The sequence below is a fragment of the Gallinula chloropus genome (genome assembly GCF_964237585.1).
Source record: "Gallinula chloropus genome assembly, chromosome: 3".
Taxonomy (NCBI): Eukaryota; Metazoa; Chordata; class Aves; order Gruiformes; family Rallidae; genus Gallinula; species Gallinula chloropus.
Window position 1 is genome coordinate 50,958,687 of NC_140087.1, and position 21,959 is coordinate 50,980,645.

Sequence of the window (21,959 nt, forward strand, 5' to 3'; positions counted from 1 at the left end):
GTACAGAGTAGCCTTACAAAGGGACCCACATGACACACTGAAATGTGTCAGCTAAGTCCTTTAGAACCTGCCTCCTTTAGGTCTGTTTGAAAAATGTCATCTATGAAGGTCTCACGTGTACGTGTGTTGTACAGAGTCTGTAGCTATGCACTGGAGAAGTTGCTTTGGCAGTTGCTAGTGCCTTTATCACAGGTACATATCCTAAGAGTAAATCTGTGCAGTTCAAGAACGAATGTGCCAGCGCTTGCTCGCCTCTTCTGTATAGTAAAGCTGTGCTGATTTAAGCTATTCCGGGAAAATAATGGACAAAATAATCTTATTTAGGTAAGGATGATGGGGACACAGTTCATAGAGCAACCCCTATTTAAATAAGAAAAGGAAGAAAAGGCTTTGCTAGCCTAACCTGCAGCCCTTGCAGTACTGGGATGAGAGCAGTTAGACACGTGTGCTCTGAGTATAGTTGAGTGCTTGAGCATGGACCAGCTTGAGGTCAAATCCTTTTTCTAAAATCAATTGCTGCAGAATTGTGAGGGTCAGAATAAACAGGAAAGTTGATTACAACCATGGTTATGGCAAAATTTTAATTCCCAAGCTCAACTGCAAGATGGCTGTACCTATGTCAATTATACATTTATGCTGCTTTGTGTTCACAGATATAGATGAATGTCAATATGGCAACCTCTGTAGACATGGACGTTGTGAAAATATGGAGGGGTCTTTTAGATGTATTTGTGGCCAAGGTTTCAAACTCTCTGCATCAGAGGATCAGTGTGAAGGTAGGAAAGAACATGATTAAAAGTCATAAGCTTGCATTTAGCTTTTAGATAATACTTTTTATCTAATAGTGTTCCAATTAATGGAGAAAAAACCACAAATGTACACCACTGAGGCTAAATAACAAAAAATATAATAAGTATTTCTATTTGATGGCTTCCATGGTCATGCTGTAGATTTTGACATTTGTTATAAGGCCAGTCAAGAACATGTAGTAATATTTGTATTGTTAAATCTTAATTTCTGCAAAACCCTTGGCACTTCTGCATTTTGGAGGTTTGGGCATGGTGGCTTTGGCTGCCTTAATTGCTTTTCTTTCATGTGGGTGAGCAGAATCACAAAATCCTAGGTTGTGCCTGCTTGGAACCCAGCAGTGACAGTTGACACTGAGCTGATGCCTGCATTGGTGTCACTACATTTCAAGTACAATGCCTAGTAGAGTTGGAGTTTGGTGTTGTATTTCTAAGAACAGTACCTGTACCTCTAAAGTGTCAGGTTCCACATTTCTTCCGCATCTAAAACTCCCACCAGGGCTGTTCCAGTGGAACAAAATTAGGTCTGAAGTCAGAGCTGAGTCCAAAAGAGAACCTACACTATGCACAGGAGGTATGAATATCCCTCTTCTTAAGGGGAGGGGACTTCCTGAAACCTCTCCCCAAAGGTGAAAATCTGGGAGAATGTCTCTCCAACCTATGGAAGCATACAGAAACCCAAAGTTTCTTGTCAGATCGTGGTTTTTTCTTCTTTTCCCCTCCCCCCACTGTTCCCTAAGTGTCTGTATATGGCACCAAACACTGTCAGACTCCTGCGTGCTAATATTAACACAGTAAAACTAAATGATCGTTCATGTAAATTGGTCAGGACATTTGAAACAAAACATCAGTGTAAGTGAAGTGGCATGACTGAGGTAAATGTGCTATCCAGGACGCACAGCAGACTAGTCCTGGGGAAAGTATGTAGACAAAGTTCGACTGCTTCCTCTGAGCTTTTCATGGAAAAGGGCCCTTGCCAAGCTGAGCTGGCATGTGCAGTCTGTTCTTCTTAAAGGGTACCCTTCTAAAGCAAGGACCTGTAGACGTGCCCAGGTGCTTCTTGCAGCCCCTCAGATTTCGCTGATGCTTAAATTCAAGCTTCTGTGGTCTCAAGGGACTGTTGCTGAAGAGGTCAGACTGCACAGCTGTAACACAGACCTGGAAAACTTCACTGAGTAACTTGCTCCCATTTGAATTGGGGTGTGTTTTCAGAAAAACATTCTGCCCTGCCTAAAACCTAGGAGTGACAAAGAACTTAACATGTCGACTTAATTACCGTTCCTTAACGAGTATTTTATAAATAACGGAGAGAGAACAGGCTCAAACAAGACATGTGCTGTGCTCTGGATTCAAAGTGCCACTCCCCTCCAATGTTTTGAGCTTTTCATAGGAAAATTTAAGTTTGATGTTCAAGCCCATGTGTTAACCCAGGCTGTCCTCAGTTTATGAGAACTGAAGCGCTGAGGGATTAGCAGTGGTTGTGGAATTGAAGAGACATTTCCTTATCGTCAAAGGATTAATGCTGTTACAAGGTAAGTATTTAAAGGAGCTCTAAGGTACAGCTTCACAGGGGAACAGCCTGTCAGTGTGCATCTGAAAACCACACCCTGTTAAAAGGTGGTGATCCTGCTGGAAAGTATTTTGTGGGTTTTGCTGACTCACTGGAGCGGCTGGCTTGTTACTTTTGCCAGATAGAAAAGAAACAAAAGCACCTCTCAAGCAGCGTGTGTGTCTGTGTGTACCTGTGTGAGGAATATATTGACACTACAGGAGAGAAAGCTGAATGCAGTCATCTCAAAGAAAACACCCAATCTGCAATTTTATATATTTTCATGCTTTATATTGTCTGTCTGCATTTGTTAATAAGCAAGACCAAGAGAAGCAGTGCTGGATATTGACGCTCTGCTTTGCTCAGAATTGGTTATTGCACCATTTGGTTGGTAACTGGTATTTTCAGAAGTGTTCTGCTTTCACTGTCTCTCTTGCTACAGATATAGATGAATGCCAGCACCGATCACTCTGTACGAACGGACGCTGCAGGAACACAGAAGGATCTTTCAGATGTGTTTGTAGCCAAGGCTACACGTTATCAGCTGCTGGAGATCAGTGTGAAGGTAAGTAAGCTTGTGGACTTAAGCTACTGATTTTTAAAATTTTTTTCTTCAAAAAGATACTGTGTATTTCATCTGTAGACATGAACTCTCTTGCGAATGGGGCAGAACGGTATGTTGCTCCTCTTTCTTTCTCTGTACTTTGCTGTCAACCATTCAATAGTCCTCACCTACACAGCCACATAATTAATGGATTCTCAGAAACAGTTCCCATCATCTTTCCACACACAAGAAATCAACATGTGTTTTAAACAGTGAGATTGGAAGAGCAGTTGACTTTATTACCAAAACCAAGCCTTTCCAAACTTTGTTGCTCAAATTCTGACACAGAGGTTCTAAAGCTTCTGCCAGCATACGCCTTTCCCACAGGGGCCTTCTAAGATAAAACTTCTCCAGCTGGTTTTGGGAACCTGTAGCCAGCCACCACAATCCCATACGTGCACTGGCAAGAGGAAATATGTAGCATAAGATGAGCTCCAAGGGGATCTGCTGGAGGTCACAGCTTTCACTGTCTCAGAAGGCAGTCTACATTCTGAACTTGTAAAAACAAAAGAGGTGAAAGATGTACAGTAAATGTAGGGAGAAATGCTGTGTTATACAAGACAGAAACATCCTATTATCCCTCAAGCAGAACAATTTAACAGTCCATGAACTTCCAAATGGATTTTTTTCTAATTAATTATTTTACAGCTACTATCTCTTCTCCATCGTTGGCTACACCACCTGATACGGTACATCTGCTGCGCTACTTGTGGTCACCTTCATCATGTGATATTCTTACTAGTGAGCTCCAAAAAGGATTGTTCCTCGGTTGCTCCCTTATCTCACCCTAGGGGGGAAAACCGCTCAGTTAAGGTCTCACTGTACATGTGGTGTGGCTCCAGTGTGCTTTCTGTAGACCCTGATACCATGGAAATGACAGCTTCTTACTGCTGTTCTTCCTGACAGTGTTCTGCTGATAGGTTATCCTCCACACAGCACTCCAGGGAGGTAGTTCCTACCTTTCTCCCCACAGCAATAGGTCAAGAATCCTCTTCTTCATGTGATCCAGGCAGAAGAGCAGATCCCCCTGGGCCAACCAAATGGTGTCTTCTCAAGACAAACCTGTAGTGTCAGACCAGACTTTATCATCAATGATGGTAACAGATTGTCCACACGTAATGAGTGACTTCTCTTGAAGTTCTTACCAAGCAATACGGATATTTTATAAAATCTCCTCAGCTTACTGATACTTTTTGGTCCTGACCTGTTTGGAGAATCTGGTCATAGAAGAACTTCTCTGCAATCTCTGCAAATTTCCTGGTGAATACCAGTGTCACTGGCACCAGCATCAAGAAATGTGGGCTGATGATACAAGGCCAAAGAACTTCGTTCTCACCTGGCTTCAAGATCTTCGTGAGTTGCAACAGTTGCAAAGATACCATGTCAAGAAAGAAAAATGTGGTGCAAGGGATCACTGGTCCATCCTGCCTCCCAAAGGCAGAACCAACCATGTGTTATTTCTGACAGGTATCTAACCTGCTCTGTGTAGGCTTCAGCAGATGAGATTCCAAACATCTCTTCAAGCAGCCGGTGCTAGTGTCTTGCTGTCCTTCTTGTTAGACTTTCTCTTTTCCCAAATGTGTGATGGTAATTTTCTATTGTGACAATTAAATTTATGAATTCTTACCTTGTCCACCTTAAAAAAGAAAAGGTTCTTTCTTTCCTTTCTTTGTCCCATAAAGGGAGGTGGTGAGAGGGTGGGAAGCATAACCGTTTCAAGCATTTTGATTCCTTCAGCAAGAAGCTTTACAACCCATCAAGTTTGCAGAGAGATATCTGGAATTAGTAAATGCTGTTAGTACGTACAAGCATGTGAAACTTTTCCCAGAGCTATTCTTCAGACTGCTTTGGTGCATTTCATACAGCCCAAGAAGTCATGGTAGCTGTTGCTGCTGTCCATCACTATGCAATTTTCTGTGAGGATTGGTCCATGTTTTATCTTCATCTCTTCCCTGATCCTGTTCAAGGGCAATTTTGAAGAAAAAATAATTTCAGAAGCTCTCAGGGCAAAAGAAAAGGGACTAGGTCATACAAGGGAAAGGATCAAACTGCTCCCTCACCTCAGAGTCTTTGTCTTCTTTGCAACAGTGTGTAACCTAATCTGCAGCTTCTACACCCGGTGGCAGAGGGGGTAATTTCTGTAGAGTTTGTTCACTGAAGATATCTTAAGTAGGACAAGTCCTGCACAAAATCTGTTCATTTCTTGAAGTGGAATAAATCATCTGTGCTTTCGTTATATCCCTACAATATTTTCTAAGTGCAGGATGTTCTGGCCTGCGTCTTGCACCCTGGAAACTGAGTTTGAACAGACTCTGCTTGTTCAGCTCTCAGTCAGAACACTTTGTGCAACTGCTTTATCTGCTGTACATTCCCCTCTCTTGTTTTAACTCCCCTTGTGATGTAAGTAGGCACCATGAAGTACTGGGGCACTTCAAGGGAACTTTAACTACAGTTTTAAATCTCACATGCTTTTCACGCCAGCGGAGGTGCTCAGCCTCTCAGCCCTTTTCCCATCTTCATGAAAATGGCTTTTCTCCTGACCTCAGTTCAGCCAGATGTGTGCACAGGTTACAGGGCAGAGCTTCCATAAAGAGAAAATCACCTAGAGAAGGCATACAGTTTTTATCCACACGATGGCCTCTGATTTTTGGATTTAGCGTATTTACCTGAATGTTTTCTCACACTTCACCAAGTAGGAAAGAGATTACAAAATCTGTGGATCTAGCAGAGCACAGCTGTGTGAAAAGAACAGAGAGGTTCAAATTTTGTCCAGTTCCATAAAGACTCAGGGATGGACATTTGTCACATCAGAGCCTACCCAAAAAATGTATCAAGCTGGTAAAGCACACTTGCAAGAAATGTGCTTGTTTACTTAATAACAAAGATTTCTTCTATCTCAGAAGTTTTCTTAAAAAATGTAGCAGCTCAAGAAGTAGTTGGCTGGTTTGATCATTATACACTTGTGCAAACTGCTAGGGATATTGCAGAATCTGGCAGAGTGGCCTGTGCTCATTTTGAGCTGCGCTTTTTGCAACCCTCTGGCTGCAGATTTTGTCTCAAAGTCTTTGCACAGTATTTCACTTGCTTAAGAATAAAGGTAATTGGCAATTAATTGCTCTGTACAGAGGTGTATACGTGCAGGATACATGCTCTGTATGCATCCTTGCACTGAACTCTTCAGAAAATGCAACAGCTGCACTGAGGCCTTCATACCTTCAGTTCTGTCTGACAGCAATAATCCACATGTCCCTGCCTCTGTACCCTGTTATCCATGGCTAAAGTACCTTTCCCTTCTGTGGGATCTGGAGAGACTTGCTAATATCTGTCTGGAAATTAGTAGCCTGGAAGTATATGACCATCCCTGGGAGGCTGCACACACAACTTTCCACTCGAAAGCAGGATTTAGTTAGTGTCTAGTAGTCAGGAGCCTCCAAGACACATGACCACATGCATGTTTACTTTCTTTCTGCCTTACTCTCTCATTCAGCATCTTATTCTTGAGATGAAGTGACACTGAGACTTTCTGCTCTGTGTTGCTCTGAATATGAGGGAACACAAAGTGTGAGTGCACTTGTGGGTATAAAGTGTTGGCAAGACATATGGATATGCACCAGCTGTACTTGCATCTGAAAGAACTCTGACCACTGGAAGAGTTGATCTGAAGCATAGGAGGCTCCAATACTCTCCTAGGAGCCTTCAGAGATTTTGCTAGCCAAAATGCTTCTATAAAGGGTGGTAAAAAGCACTAAATGTCTTGAGCATGCCTTTTGATTTTTCTGGAGATTCCTGTACAGCAACCATAGGACCCACAAGGAGTTGTATCAGAGAAAGGGAGGTTTTCATTCTTGTCATGATTTTTCCCCAGCTGTGAGCCAGGGACCATGCAGCCACTCGCTCTCAGGGGGTGGGAGAGAATTGGGGGAGGGGGAAAGGGAGGGAAAAGAAAATCAGAAAAACCAAGCCCTCGTGGGTTGTGATAAGGATAGTTTACTGGGATACTAGCGAGAGAGAGATAATAACAATAACATGATTTTATAACAAAATACACAAAACTGATGATACACTGTGCAGTTTCTCACCAGACCACACAAATCAGACTGTACAGCTCAGAGCCGTCCCAAAACTGGGCCCTCCCCAAAAACTGCACCTCCTGGAGCGGAGCGCTCCTCCGCCCACCAGCCTCCCTTTGTGCTGAGCATGATGTAATTGGTATGGAATACCCCTCTTTGGCCAGGTGACCCCCACCTTCTCCTTAGCAGGGCAGTATGACCAACTGAAAAGTCCTTGACTGCTTGGCAGCAACTGAAAACATCAGGGTGTTATCAGCACTGCTCTCATTCCGACTCCCAGACACGGCATTCCACCGCCTGCTAGAAAGAAATGAACTCCATCCTAACCGGACCCAGGACGATCCTATATGGCAAATGATGCCTTCTGACCGCATCTGGCAGAAGACGCCTTCTTGTTGTGCGACTTGGCATTCACTCAGCACAAGGGAGTCGTTATTTTTTTCTCATGCTCCTAGTCAAAATTAATTGCTGTTTTAAATAAACCACGATTTATTTCTCAGTTGAAAATGATTATAAAACATGTGGTTATCAAAAGGTCACAACTTTGTCGGCATTAAGCGCGGTTTTATCTGCAGTAACATTCATTTCTGTAAGAAAGCTCTCCCTCTTTCTCATTTGTATCTAATAGATTAAATCCCTCAGATAGCTGCTCTTTGATAATAGCGTGGGCTTTGCAGAGGTGGCTGCAGAAGTGAGGCCCTGTCCTCTGTGTTCGTTACAGTTGTTACTTACTCCTGCAATACAGGGAAAAGTTAATGTTCTAATTGGCTAAGATCCAAGCTTAAGAAGTAGGAATAATCAAAGGCAGTGGAAAAACTCTTTGATTGTTTTTCAAAGGAAGCTGTCTGCACTATCAGAGCAATAGGCTTGGTGAATTACGAGGTAGGGCAGTGTAGCGGCAAGGGAAAGTTCCTTATGAGATGCTTCTTTTATCTGACTCTCTTTTCTGTTTTCTTTTAAAACTAGAGGCACAGTCATAAAATACTTTGTATATTTAACTGTAGTGAAAGAAAGGTGTATAATATCACTGGAACTTGATGAATTAAACCTGTACCCATATCAGCTGTGCTCCACCTCCTTTAGGGAAGGTGGAGACAATGTCGGTGTCCTGTTCTTGACATTCAATTGCTTTGGATCTAGTTGGTATCCTGATACTTGCCCTGCTCTTTGTCAGTCAACATGCTTATCCCATGGATGTCAAGCCATGAGGGACGAGTCTGTAGGCCTGAAGCTTGGTGCTGGGAACGTGGCATATGAGCAGCTGGGAGATAGGCCCCACCTGCCCAGACTCTGCAACTGGATCTATGGCTTGGGTGCCAGCTGCTCAGCTTCATGACCAATCTAAGTAAAAAACCAAAAAAGGCTGTATTGCATCACATGAACTGACTCTGAAAAAGCAACCGTTAGCACAGCCACACGCACAGCGTGGTCCCCATCCTGTCCGCCAGGGGTTGTGTGAGTACCCTCCATAGGCATTTCTTGTCTGGAATGACACACCAGATGTGCTTGGGCTTGCCCATACCCTGGGGTACATCTGAGTCAGGTCACTTCCAGCTCAGGGATCACTGTAGTGGTCTAAACATGTCCAAAGATGCATACCATAAACTGCAAATTAGCAATTTTTGTGCCTGTCTCCGAACTGTACCGCTGCTTGGATTTTCTTCTTCCTTGTACTACTGTAACACCACAGTCCCATTAAAGCAGGGAGAGACTAATCATGATAGCTCATTAGAGATGTAGATAGCACATATTAGACTAGCTTGCTAAGAATGAGTGATACAAACTCAGATTTTAAAGCTCTCTAGAAATACAAGTTGTGATGATGACATGACAGAAATTGAAAGGCCATTCTAAAGTGTAGTAAACTCGATGCCCACACGCAGACACACACAGCTACTAAATGACTTTGTAGCTTCAAGTCGCTCGTTCGTATCGAAGTATCACTATTAAAAGTTTCATCAGTTTTTACATCCTCTAATTAATCAGTTACCTTTTTCTTTCAGATGTTGATGAATGCCTTCAAGACAGTGACATTTGCCGTGGAGGAACCTGCATGAATACTGATGGTTCGTACAAATGTACTTGTCCAGAAGGCTTCCAGCAGATAGGAAACAGGGGATGTCAAGGTATGAAATAGCTATTAAATTACCTTATTTTAAGTGTGTAAGCATAACTTGTGATAGTCAACATTGTGGTCAAGAAGAGAAACTCATTTTATTCATCATTTGTAGTAATTTCTTACTCCTCTCACTTTATGTTGCTTTCTGTAAATATATGCTGAGAAATTATTTCAAGGGGCTGGAATCTCAGCCTTCACAACATGGAAGAGAATCTGTACTAGAACTAACAAGAGATACAGTGCTGCCTTTTCCTAAATCCTAGGAACATTTTTTGAGGAAGCCTTCTATGTTTTTCTCTATCAGTGATGTAACAGAAAGAGCAGTATATTTAGTGTCAAGTCACATTAGATAAACCTCACTCACCTCTAAACTACTTGCAGTGGTTTGTGGAGGATGGGTGGGGAGGAAGATTGTGTGTTATCTGAGGCTGAGTCAGCATTGCCAAACCCAGAAAAATACTTCTTAGCTTTTAGTTCTGAAAAATCCCAGCTCCATGTTAGCACAACACCCAGACCTGCCTCATGACTCCCTTGTGCCATCTGTTTATATGAGACAAGAACCATGGCATTAGAGCTGGAGAGCTCTGGAGGATGGGGAAGCTGGACCTGGCTCTGGCTGCTCTTCTATGTACAGTTTAGACTTGAGCTGAGAGACTGTATTCCACCTGATCTGTGTTTTGAAGGTCTTGTGGAACTGTCGTGGTTTAGCCCCAGTGGCAGCTAAGCACCACTCAAAACCAATGGGAAGACAAAGGCAAACCCTCTGGCCTGGGATAAGGACAGTTTCCTGGGACAACAAAGGGAGGGAGAAATAACAACAGGAATTTATAGCAAAATATACAAAACTGGTGATGCAGAAATGCAGTTTCTCACCAAACCACACAACTCAGACCTGTCCTGAAGCCAAACTGTCCCCAAGTCACACATCGTGGAGCTGCACATGCCTCTCCCACTAGCCCCCCTTTATTTTCACCATGACATCATTAATCTGGAATAGCCCCTTTGGCCAGTTTGGGTCACCTGTCCTGGCTGTGTCTCCTCACAGCTTTCTGGCTGCCCCCCACCTTCTCCTTAGCAGGGCAGTGTGAAAAGCTGAAAAGCCCTGGACTGGTTGACAACAATTAAAAACATCAGTGTGTTATCAGCACTGCCCTCATCCTGACTCCCAAACACTGAATTACACCCCCTGCTAGAAGGAAATTAACCATCCTGGCCAAAACCAGAACAGCAACCAACAGTAAATTCCTTGTAAGCATTGGGTATTATATACATGACTGCTTTCTAACTCAGAAAACGTTGCACGTTCCACAGGGAAGTGCTGCATTAGACCTTGCTTTAGCAGGTTACAGAGTTGATCACAAGTTATGGTACCATTCTAGTCTCTTTACTATGCAGAGCAGTAGTATACAAGCTTCATGTTTTAAATGGAGAAATACAGCAAAACTGAAAGCACTTACAAGCCAGCTAAGGGACAGACAATACACACAGGACCTGAAACAGAATAATATGAACAAAAATTGGAAATCATTTGAGGTAGGAGCCATACTTGGGAATGAAGACCACAAACACTCGAAAATAACAACTTGCCACAGTTACACTTCTTTTTTTTTTACAATGTTGACTACTTGTTGAGCTGTTACAGGATGCTCAGAGTCACAAAAACACTAGGTTGGGAAAGACCTTTGAGATCATGGAGTCCAACCGAAAATACAATAATAGAGGGGCTTTTATTTATCAAAGATGGAAGTTTTCAATAGAGTTTCTTGTATTTTATACTGGACAAAACTAGGCATACGTGTATCATAAATGATGACTTCTTTATGTTGTCAGAGTACCTCTGAAGTACTGTAAACTGTGGCTTTTTTAAATGGCTGAAAGATAGGTCTATGGCAGTTCTGAACTAGCAAGAAAAAAGCATAAACATTTTGAGACTCTCTACCTGGAGAGAAAGAAAGCATGGGAAAAGATAATAGGCTACTACTGCAGGGTAATCTTGATCCCATGGTATACTGGGCATGAGCAAACAGTGTATGTTTCAGTATATCCAGTTCTTTATTGAGGAAGGAATCTCATCTGTGGTTGTAGGATAGTGGACACAGTCACTGAAAAGCACTGAGGGGGTCACTGAGCATCAACCTAATATGAGCTTCCAGTGTAACCCTGTGGCCAGTAGGACTAATGCACTCCCCAGAACCTTGAACAAGCAAAAATACCACAGTGTGATTACCATGTGGAGGGTAATTCATGTGAAAGTGGTACCTCTGTAATGAGGAAATGCAGTCCTGAAGTGGCAGGTTTTGTTGTTAGGATGAGACATCAGTCAAAAATAAATGCTTAGTTTTTTGGATTCACAAGTTTGAAAGGCAGCAGTTGCAAAATGCTTTCTAAGGTTAGGAAAAGCCAAAAACAATGATGAGAGACTCCTCTTATATATCAACCTTTTGGGACCATTCCCATTCCTCATCAGCCAAAAAGAGTATTTGGCTTTAAATTATATAAAATCAGCCTCCTGGGAAAGATGCAACTCCAGACCTGCTGGTAACGCATGGAGCCAGATACAGAAGTTGACCAGCATGCAGCAGTCAAAAAGCAGTGAGATGGAGCTGTCTGAGACTTCCCTTAACGCCAAAGAAACGCTGGCTAGGATGGAGCTTAGCCTGATACCTCACAAATCACTCCATCTGCTCGTCCTCATCGCAGAGTGATACAGTGAGAGTGGGACCCAGCAGAAGATACTAATGCCTATTTAAGACTGATCCCAGATGACTTGGTTACTCTGTGAAATGAGCCCCATTTATGTAGCCATTTACTTCGCTGCTGGGAATACAAGCTGCTTTCAAGACTAGTTGAATTTAGGCTTAACATTAAGGGTATGATGGTTTGCAAAGCTATTAATGCCTCTGTGTTTTCAGATATCAATGAATGTGAGAGATCTGACCTCTGCTCGCCTCACGGGGAGTGTCTGAACACGGCTGGCTCCTACCAGTGCATATGCGAGCGAGGCTTTTCTGTGTCCGCCGGCGGCCGAACGTGTGAAGGTGAGACAAGCTCCAGTCGTGCATTCCCACTCACTTGCTGTTATTAGTTGGGTGAGAAAAGTGGTCAGTGTGGGTCTAACACCCCAAAACCCACAATTAACTCCGCGATCTTGATCACCCAAGGGCCCTTTGTTTTTTCTCGTCAGCGCCCGGCGTGCTGTGCTGCTGAGTGAATGGGAAGAAGTGCAACAGGAGATGTACCAAACGGGCGACCTAGTGGAGTTAGTGTTTGTTACAAGCTGTGCCTCACTTTTATCGATTTTTAATAATTTTGCTACCTTACATTGGATTGTATTTTTTGAGCAAAATTTGTTAGTAGAAAAAAAAAAAGGAATACTAACCTAACAATGGCAAATGATGGCAAAGGGGGAATGATGTTCTTACATCAAGGTATGACACCTGTAGACATCTGTAATAATAGGAAAATATATTCCTAGTTGGGAAATCATTTCTGTCTTATAGAAAGGGTGAAAGCAATAAATACTTACAAAAGACATGTAAAGTGAGTTTGGAACTCGGGCTTCGATAAGTTTTAATGGGCAAGACCTTGCTGCCATAAATATTTAGCATTATTTAATTTAAAGCTTCTTAAGTGGATTAGCAGCAAGCCTGCATTGTCTGAATGTTGTTGTGGCTGTGTGGGACATGACAGAACCTTGCTTGTCAAGAGTTCTTTAAAAAAGATTCAGATGAAGCATCCATACAACAGAAGTAGCTCCAGTGAGAAACTGCAGTAAAGTGCTACTTATGATAAAACCTCAGGCATTTTGGAATGGCAGAAATGGAATAAATCACAGCAGTAAGGTGTTTACAGTGCTAAAGCCAGCTTATTCCTAGTAAATACAGTATTTATGTATGCCAACACGATATTTTTCATGAGAGATTGTAAAACCTGCTCTGGTAGTGACGCTGGTGAGAAACATCAACCAGAAGCCTAGAATTTAGGTGTAACCAGGGTGTTTGTTTGGTCATGGCACAAGAATCTATCTTGTTGCTAATGGGATGCACACTCTTGCTAGCGATGCTGCTCTCCTGCACTGAATTTGAAATAGGAGCCTTGTGCTCAGCAATACCAAGAAGATATGTAGCTTTGCGTAGGCAGTGATGCCGACAGCAAACAAAAATTCCCCTGACTGAAGCATGGCTGATCTTATGGATGAGAGGACTCTTCACGACAAGAAGATGTGGGAAAAGTTCAGGAGGGGAAAAAATTACACGGAGGTAATTCGGCAGGTGGCACGCTGAGGAGAAGCACCATGTAGATGATAGTTCAGTCTTAAAAGCTACAGGTAGTGGCTCTCAAGCATCCGAGAAGTAAACAAGCTGTTTTCTGTCCCAAATTATAGTCCAGTAAATCCATATGTGATGGGTTTTCATGGGCCAGCTCCTCTCATAGTTCACTTAGGGATAGGCAAAAGGTTCTTCCTTCAGCGGAGGGGGGGCATTGAAATGTCTGTCTGACTGTGGCATTTAATCCCCTGCATTGACCGGAGGAAAAGCAGCGTTACAGCATTGTTATTCGAGCTGGCATACACCCTGCCATGGAGTTAGTCATAAAATACCCAGTGACATGAAATATGCTACTGGCAGCAGTACTGTTATGCTGATGTAAGGGAGTAAGTGCTGTATATTTAGATATAGCATAACATCAGAAACACTATGTGTGTTTGAATTATTTTTAATAACTAAAAAAAAAAGAAATCCTGCCATATTTTTGGTGCTTTTTCATCTCTAAACATTTACTTTATTTTGTAATCATGGCAGAAGCTGAAAGAAACATTCTCTTACTGCCAAGACAAAAGCCTGGTCAAGTAGGCTAGACAGAGCAAATCTGAATAACTCCAGTGATTGATGGACAAGGCGGTATTTTGTGATTTCAAGTAATGGGCTTAGCTCCAAAGCATGTTCCTGGACTCTTTTGGCAGCATGTATACATTTCACCCAGTGTTTAGGAAGGATATGGTTAAATATCTTCAGTGTCTGTGCAGCAAAGTAATAGCAGGTGTTTTGCCTCACTGTTGAGCATAGCTAAAGAAAAAAAAAGTGGTCAGAGAAGAATGCAGTTGAAACCAAACACTTTATTCCAAGGTAAAGTTAGAAGAACACTTACTAACACTGAGCAATCAAACCCTCAGAAATTAAAAAAAGCAGGAATGAATAGAAAGACATCTTTAAAAAGAAAAAGAAAAGTCAGTGGCATCAAATATTAGGAGATTTACTAGAAACAATGAGCCCCTCTGTCTGGATCTCTGACAGCTGATAGAGTAGCAGAGTTCCTGAGGAAGGGTTCCCATCACACATGATGAAGCAGTACAAAGTTAATCTCCATTAGAACAAAAAAAGCCAAACTTTTACTAAATAGAAAAAGATGAAATCACGAGATTTTATTTCCAGGACTGTGAGAAGTTTTGGAACTTTTTAATGCAGAATAAAACAACAAGTACAAAACCAGTTGAGCGTGCTTCACAAGTAATTGGTGGTGTGTATGGAATACAGATCAGACTTTATATTCAGCGTTTGGAAAAGTATTTTAATAACTTGGCAAAGCAAGGGTACTTCTAGTCTTCTGAAGCAGCAGCACTCTGTTTCTATCACAGTTAGTTTCTCCATTCTGTCATTTTAATAAAAACAATTCTAGTGAAGAAACTAATTTGAAGGGAGCACTGATGGCATCAGTGTTAATATTTGTAGTGGTGTCAGCTGCATGTGAAAAGGCAAGACGAAACAAAAGGAACGTGTGACATTCCAAGTACAGAGAAAGGATGTGGCTTCCAGCCACAGGAGTTAGCTACTGTTCTTTACACTAGGTGCCTCTGCAAATTTACTTCTAGTTAAGTGAGTGAGAGTAACTGTTTATACCATCAGAGAAAGAACCTGAGGAAATTTTGCTGGATCCAGACATGCCTGTGTACCTGGGGAGCAAATTTTCCATATCTCCAGACTTTTTTTTGTATAAATTTGACTCATTTTTTTGAAAAGACAGAAACAACAACAACATAAAACATTGAAGATCCCCATGTGGTTCAGTTCTGGTATGAAGTTTTTATGGCCACTGGCCAAAGTAAACCGAGCATCTGTGGAGGCTGTGTCATCTTCCAAGGTGTAGACAAACTTTTGTTGTAGCAGTGACATGCCACTGCTGCCTGGCCCCAGGCTCAGCATGTTGGCTGCGCCAGGCTCTCTGAACAGGAGGCTCTGTGAGCACTCCCTAGCTCCCTGTTGAGCACTCCGGGGTTCCTGTAAAGGCTGTGTCTAACCCAGCTGGCTGCTAGTCAACTGTGTTGGCAAAACCTCAAGTTAGATGTTCTCTGATGCTTAAGTCAATACCCTGCCCCAAGCACCTCTTCTGTCTCCATGTCCAATCCCATGTATCTCTCTGTGGCTCCCGTGCTTTTCTTTCTCTTCTCCAGGTCTTGACCTTCACTGCCTGCCTCAACAGGCACTCCAGAAAAAATACATCCCACCAGAGCTCTGCTTCTTTTCCCCTCACCTACTGTCTTATATCCTGTTCTCTTTTCCCCATCTATTGAATTAGCCACCCTCCTGAGCCTTTCGGATGCTTGCACAGCGCGAGCACAGATCGTTCTGTGATCAAAGAACAGTTTAAAAATCTGCACACAGCAATGAGATGTCCTTCGTTTAAGGTGACTGTGTACCTAGGAGGTCTGAAAATCAGGCACCAAAGAGCAGCTCTGTGAACAGTGTGTAACTGTTACCTCTGCCACCACAGGCATTTTAAGAGAGTAGGCATTTGCTGTAACTGCACGACAACCATAATTCTGCCCGTATATAAGGAAGACAAGGCAGGTTTATGAAAAGTGTATGGCAAATCTAGAACTTCTTTGGGGGCAAAGTGTATCATCTGTTACATGGAGTAAATTTTATGCAATGGACAATGTCACAGGTTCATCAAATCTCTGCCAGAATTCTGAAGTCAGAAAGGTCAGGCTTCTGCCAAACATAGATGTAAGTACACATTTCCAGTGTGCGCCCCTGTGAGCTACCTTCTTGTAATCGCAGCCTTCACCAGCCTTCTCACATTTGCTGACAGAGATGTTTTAGAGCACCAACTACTTCTTATCTGGATGCTGGCTAGAACAATTAAGAACACAAAGAGAGAAACAAGAATCTCTTGCCCACATCATCACAGTGCTGGAATGACTATCCTGCATTATTGCCTCTCGATGGCCAAAGTCTTTATTCAAATATTCATTTTTTTAAATTTTCTCATGGCAGTGGTTTTTATGTATGGGTGTTAGGGGCAGCGCTGGAAGCCTCAGAATCAGAGTTCTGGTCCCCTAAGCACTGCACAGAACTGTCCTAGAAAACATTTCCTCTTCAGACGCTTGGCCATGTGAGTAGATCTCAGTGAGATTTTAATACCACGCCTGAGGTTAGGTATGTCTTCATCTTGTTCGGGTTGGCAGAAGAGAGGGATGCAGTGTGGACCTGAACGGGAGTGCGCTCAAGTGCATGGTTTTTGCCTTTGGTTAGATCCTGATGGTGCTAGATCAAAGGAGTTCTGATTAAAGCAGGCAGCACTGAGACGTGGATTCTAAAACAGGTTGTAATTACAGAGAGCTGCTTTAGTCACTGGACAGACATAGCATATATTAGTTTCTTTTTTTTCTTTTCTTTCCTCTTGCTTTGTCTCCCTGTAGCAAGAGAATCGCCAATTACAAACAAGCCTCCTGCTTTACAGGGTGATTAAAGAAACAAATGCGCTTTCCGGCTGTAAAACAGGAGTCCTTTGAGCAAGCTGTCTAGACAAGGAAAAATATTTGGTGCTTGGACCTTCCCTGTAATTTCCCATGCACTGAAAGATCCAGTCGTATTCAGACTGTGTACTTTAAAAAAAACCAAAACACTCTTCTGTGGCTGTATTATATACCAAATGAGGACACTTGCTACAATCACAGTTTTTGTTTCTGCAGCTTTTTCCTCAGTGACCTCAGTTTACCTTTAGAAGACCAGCTGCATGATCCATTGCCCTATCTGTTTCCTTTAACGTTTAGCTATTAAGTAAGAGAAATACTGTAATTTATGCAATCCTAAAATCCCCAGGTGCAGTTTCTTCTGCCTAGGCTTTTAGCAGAGTAACTGTCCCACGGCTCAGGAACTCCTATTTACACCATAGTGAGCCACTGAAAAAACACACACTACATTATTGTCTTTTGTCTTAAATTCCTGGCTGTCAATCCACCATTGTTTATTCATTTTGAATTCCTTTATGAAACTTTTCTTAACAGGATTTTCTGAACAAGAGAGAGAGTATTCAGATTTTTGGAGCAGACTTGAAGCTCTGATGATCACATGAGACTAAGCATTGAAACATTACATTATGCAGGTATAGTGCATAGCAGCGAGGGGGATAGACCAGAAAAGCACAACTGTAAGGAACTTGTATCTTCTTCTTCCTCCCAGTAGTTCCATATGCATCCTTTTATAATCCTGTCATTACAGTGACTGGAAAAAGAAAGGGTATTAAAGGTAATACTTGAACTTTCAGCTTTGTCAGTGGCTTTAACACAGCCATGTTGCTTGCTCTTGGTGGTGAATTAATTTGACTAGGGGAGGACTTGTGGGTAGGTCTCAGGAAGTTCAGTATGCAGAAACCATCCAAATTTTCATATTTGGAGAATAGGCACAGTGGCCATTGTATTCTTTGCCAGAGTATAAATAACCCTTCCTAAGATAAATTCCTTCAATATTTTTTACTGTTTAATAAATCAGGATCTAAAGACCATTAAAGCCATTATAGACAAAACCAACAAACCAAGTAAATTACTCTGCCAGTTCTACTTGCAAGTTCTTCTTTGATAATTCTCAGTTATACTCATCTAGGTCTCCTAGGTTTTGGTGTGTGCAGAGTACAAATGGGTTTCACGTTAATTTTGTGGTTTAGCTGAAGGTTGTTAACCAGTTGATCTGCAGTACGAGAAGTGAGTTTTCCATCGCAAAGTGAAATTAAAGTGACTCTCTAAACATCGTAAAGCGAAATTGGATGCCTTTCTGAAAAAGATGTTGAAATTCCACTATCTACTCCACTGGTACAGAAATTGCCAGAGACAATTTTTTAACCCATTTTAGAAGATATCCTATTCTGGCCTTGAAAATCTCTATGTGATTCTGAACTTGTTCAAACCCCAACAACAGCACGTAGGAAAAATTGGTTTCCAAGATCCCCAAAACGCCTCTCCCTGAGGCAGACAGAAGCATGTGTGGGTGGTAATGATGTGCTACTCAAATGTGGATAGCTTGGGGGGCTGCGACTGGATCCCCTGGTTCGAAGACCAAGAAATCCCTTTCAGCTGAGTGGCGCACACAATTTACAAGTAAGAATGTTCTCGCTTGGCGAGCACTCTCAGAAGTGCCTCTTTGCTGACTTTTCTAGGCCTTTGTGAAGAGCTGGAGGAGCAGACAGGACTATGTTTTGAGTCCTGCTCTCTCCTTTCAGAGAGACACAAAGCAGCAGTGCTGCTCACTTGTTGACAGAAGCCTTCTCCCTGTAGCAGTCCCGCTAGCTCTTTAGTTCAGGGAGTGCCTCCAGCATTCACTGGGGGTAGAATGAGGGTAGGCTCCATGGCATGAAGGTCTATTCTAATTTGCAGAATTAATGACAGTTGCTAGTACCCAGATAAAGCTAATCATGTTACTTGGGATTTAAAATGTAAGTACCCTTGAGGCACACTGCAGAAGGTGATTCCAAGTGGACAGCATCCTTACTTAATGGTCATAATGGCTTCTAGGAAAGAGATATGGCAATAATTTCTCTGCTTCAAGCTGCAGAGGAATTTAGAAGGCAGAAGGCGCTATTCCTAGTATCTTGGCAAGTTCTGAGTTTCAGTAAATGTTGTTCCTCCTGAAAAACACGCCATGACGTCTTTAATGACCGCAGATGGCCAGGGCCTTGGGTTTACATCTTACTTTGAGTGAAGATAAAAATAATACATTCCTAGCACTTGTAATGCACTTGCAAAAATAAACCACGTTCTGCCACAAGAAGCTCTGCTTTATTATGGGCTGATGGGTAGCTGAGTCAAAGAACAGGCTTACTCATGCGAGTGACTCTTACTTGTAAGGCCAGCAAACCGCAAACGGGAACTACAAATGAAAGGGATAAAGAATACAGGCATTGTAAGTACTTTGCCTACCTGAGTAAGATTATTCGCATGTGTAGGCTGACAGGATTAGCCAGCAGGCTCAGTCCACATTTACCACTTACACCAAGAAATTCCCTTCAGTGCTGAGAGCCAAAACGAGATCTCTGCAGCACTTCTGCACAGTAGATGCAACCACAGCCTTGAACTCTCCTTGTAGGCACAGTGGGTTCGGTTTCACACATGGTGTTGACTGTATAGTGCTACACTGGCAGAATGTGTCAGTCAGTCAGATGGTCATATTTAAACTATGTCTAACTCTGTAGCATGTAGCATCATGCCATGATTGGCAGGTTTGGTGAAACAGATGGGAGACAGTTGGCCAAAATCATTGTCTGACATACTTCCTGTGAAGTTAACAGCGAAACCCTTTCTTAACTTGCAGGTGTGCTCACATTATTGTTTGTGTCTTGTCTGTTGTGTTTTCCCTCCCGGTGTGCAGAGGGACATCGCTGCCTCTGTCTGCAGAAACAGCCGCCGGTTGTTTCTCTGCAGGGCTCATGGCTGCCCTGACTGCGCGTGGCCTGTCTGACGCTACTCTTCTTCCTTGCAGATGTTGACGAATGTGCGAACGGCACAGTCTGTGGCAGCCACGGGTTCTGTGAAAACATGGACGGCTCCTACCGCTGCCTCTGTTACCAAGGGTATCAGGACCCACAGGACGGGCGAGGGTGTCTGGGTGAGTTGTGAGGCGCCAAGCAGCCGTTCCTGCGAGGTTGTAGTGAGCAAAAAGCGACACAGGAGCAAGGTGCTTTTCTTCACAGAAGCATTTTTGGTTTGTGTCGCTTTTGGTTAAAGTCATGTCACTTACTAGTAAAATAAGGTTGAGCAGTGCTTTACTCACTGAGCCTTGTGCCAGATGGAAACTTAACCATGTATCCATTTAATGAGAACCTGTTATTGGGATTGAATGGAAACCAACAGCAGAGAAGCTGAGCCACTCATTTTGCCTCTTAAAAAACCCAAGAAGGCCCAGTATTTCTGCACGTCAGAACCATTTGCAAATATAATAGATTGAATTTAATACTTTAGCCTGTTGAATTTAATACTTTGGCCTATTTAAATGCAACATCTGTTTAGTCTCTTAGCTGAAGAACCAGAACTCTGTAGTACCCCCCACAGGAAATACCGTCTGGCATGTGGCAGAGCCAGTGGGAGTTGGTGGGAGAGCCAGTGGGAGCTGGTGGCACACCCACTGCCCCAGGCACATCACACTGGGATGGATTTTAAGGTTGGCTTCGAGCTCCAGGAAAGGCACCCATCACTGTGAAACGGTGTGAGATTTATGTAGATGTTAAATACTGCACGTTACTCTTGTGTGTAGCAGGTTTCCAGATCTGTTGTTAATAGTGATGTTTGGACCTGAGATCTGTCTGAAGCAGCACAAATTCCTAATATAAAATTAATACCAGATCAAGGAAAGGTGTTCATAAAGCGATTTCTTCAATTCAGACTCAGGAGGAAACATATTTACCAACATCAGAACCTAAACGACGTACCGGCGAGAAGTCAGTTTTACAGAAGTGTGTGTATGTATGCTCTAATATATCAAATAGTTTTATTCAAAAATCTTTATGCCACTTGGCACTTAGTTTGCACAAGATATCCGTGCTTATTTTGCATACAGTCACATTTCACAGATAAAAACATGAGGCAAAGGAAGAAAGGGGGAAAAAGGAAAGAAAAAGCCAATTTGAAACAAAATTGAATTTTGAGTTGCCAGTGAAGTGATTCTGCACCGTTAAAGAGTGCCTTAGGGTTTTCTTCTTGTACACGCTATATAGTATACTCTTGGAAATGCTGATACCAGTTATCTACCAAAGCAACTGTAGGAAAAGATAAGTCTCTTTAGTTCCTGGCCAGGCAGTGTTCCCCAAAGATGCCTTACTCCTTGTGACAAGAATTCAGCAAAAAGGTAAAGAAAAATCTAAGTACATTTTAAAGGTGGTGAGGAAACCGCAAGTTAAAATGCATATATATACATATGTATATAAAAATACACAGAAACCATCATTCAGTCATGTGACTAGATTTTCATTCTTACTGGCTAAGAGGTAAAAGGGGTAAAACATTGCCTCCCAAGTCATACTTCAGATCAAAATTTTAGAAATTTCTGAATCATGATATACAAATAGCAATTTTCAGATTGTCATTAGTAGACGAAGTATATTTTCAAACATAAACTTTAGCAATGGAAAAGAGAGTGAGGAGTATGTGGTAACCCTTGTTTAAAGACCTTTCTCATCAATCTGTCTTCTGAGAGACCAGCAGGTACATGGAATCCAAGTTAAAAATATGTAGGTGTTTCAGGGAGAGGAAGTCTGTGGTATTTGGCAGGGACACCCTGGGTGACCTGGGCATATCCCTTGTGGGTTGCAGAGCAGCCTGTGAGGCCATGCATGAGAGGCATGTGGTGGTGGTGGTGGAGCTGGGGAATTCAAGGAGGAAAATGGGATTTTGAGAAGAAAACGGATTTCTCTTTTCATAGTGCAGTCTGAAACGCACCAAAACCTACTCACTTTGCACCTTGAATTCAGTCGAAGTTTGATAATAAAATAAGTTAAGAAAAGAAATTAAATGACCCTGAATCTTAAATCCCATATAAAGGGAAAA

General features: G+C 42.4%; 1 protein-coding gene across 1 annotated transcript in view; it reads left to right on the top strand.

The window, feature by feature from the left end:
- The window catches only part of LTBP1 (latent transforming growth factor beta binding protein 1), a gene marked incomplete at both ends in the record, with an annotated part of 202,344 nt that overhangs the window by 150,206 nt on the left and 30,179 nt on the right, over window positions 1–21,959 (top strand). Inside the window, 5 exons of the mRNA XM_084262367.1 lie at window positions 654–776; window positions 2,798–2,920; window positions 9,033–9,155; window positions 12,061–12,186; window positions 19,900–20,025. Coding sequence (XP_084118493.1) covers window positions 654–776; window positions 2,798–2,920; window positions 9,033–9,155; window positions 12,061–12,186; window positions 19,900–20,025 — 621 coding nt within the window. The remainder of the gene's footprint in view (window positions 1–653; window positions 777–2,797; window positions 2,921–9,032; window positions 9,156–12,060; window positions 12,187–19,899; window positions 20,026–21,959) is intronic.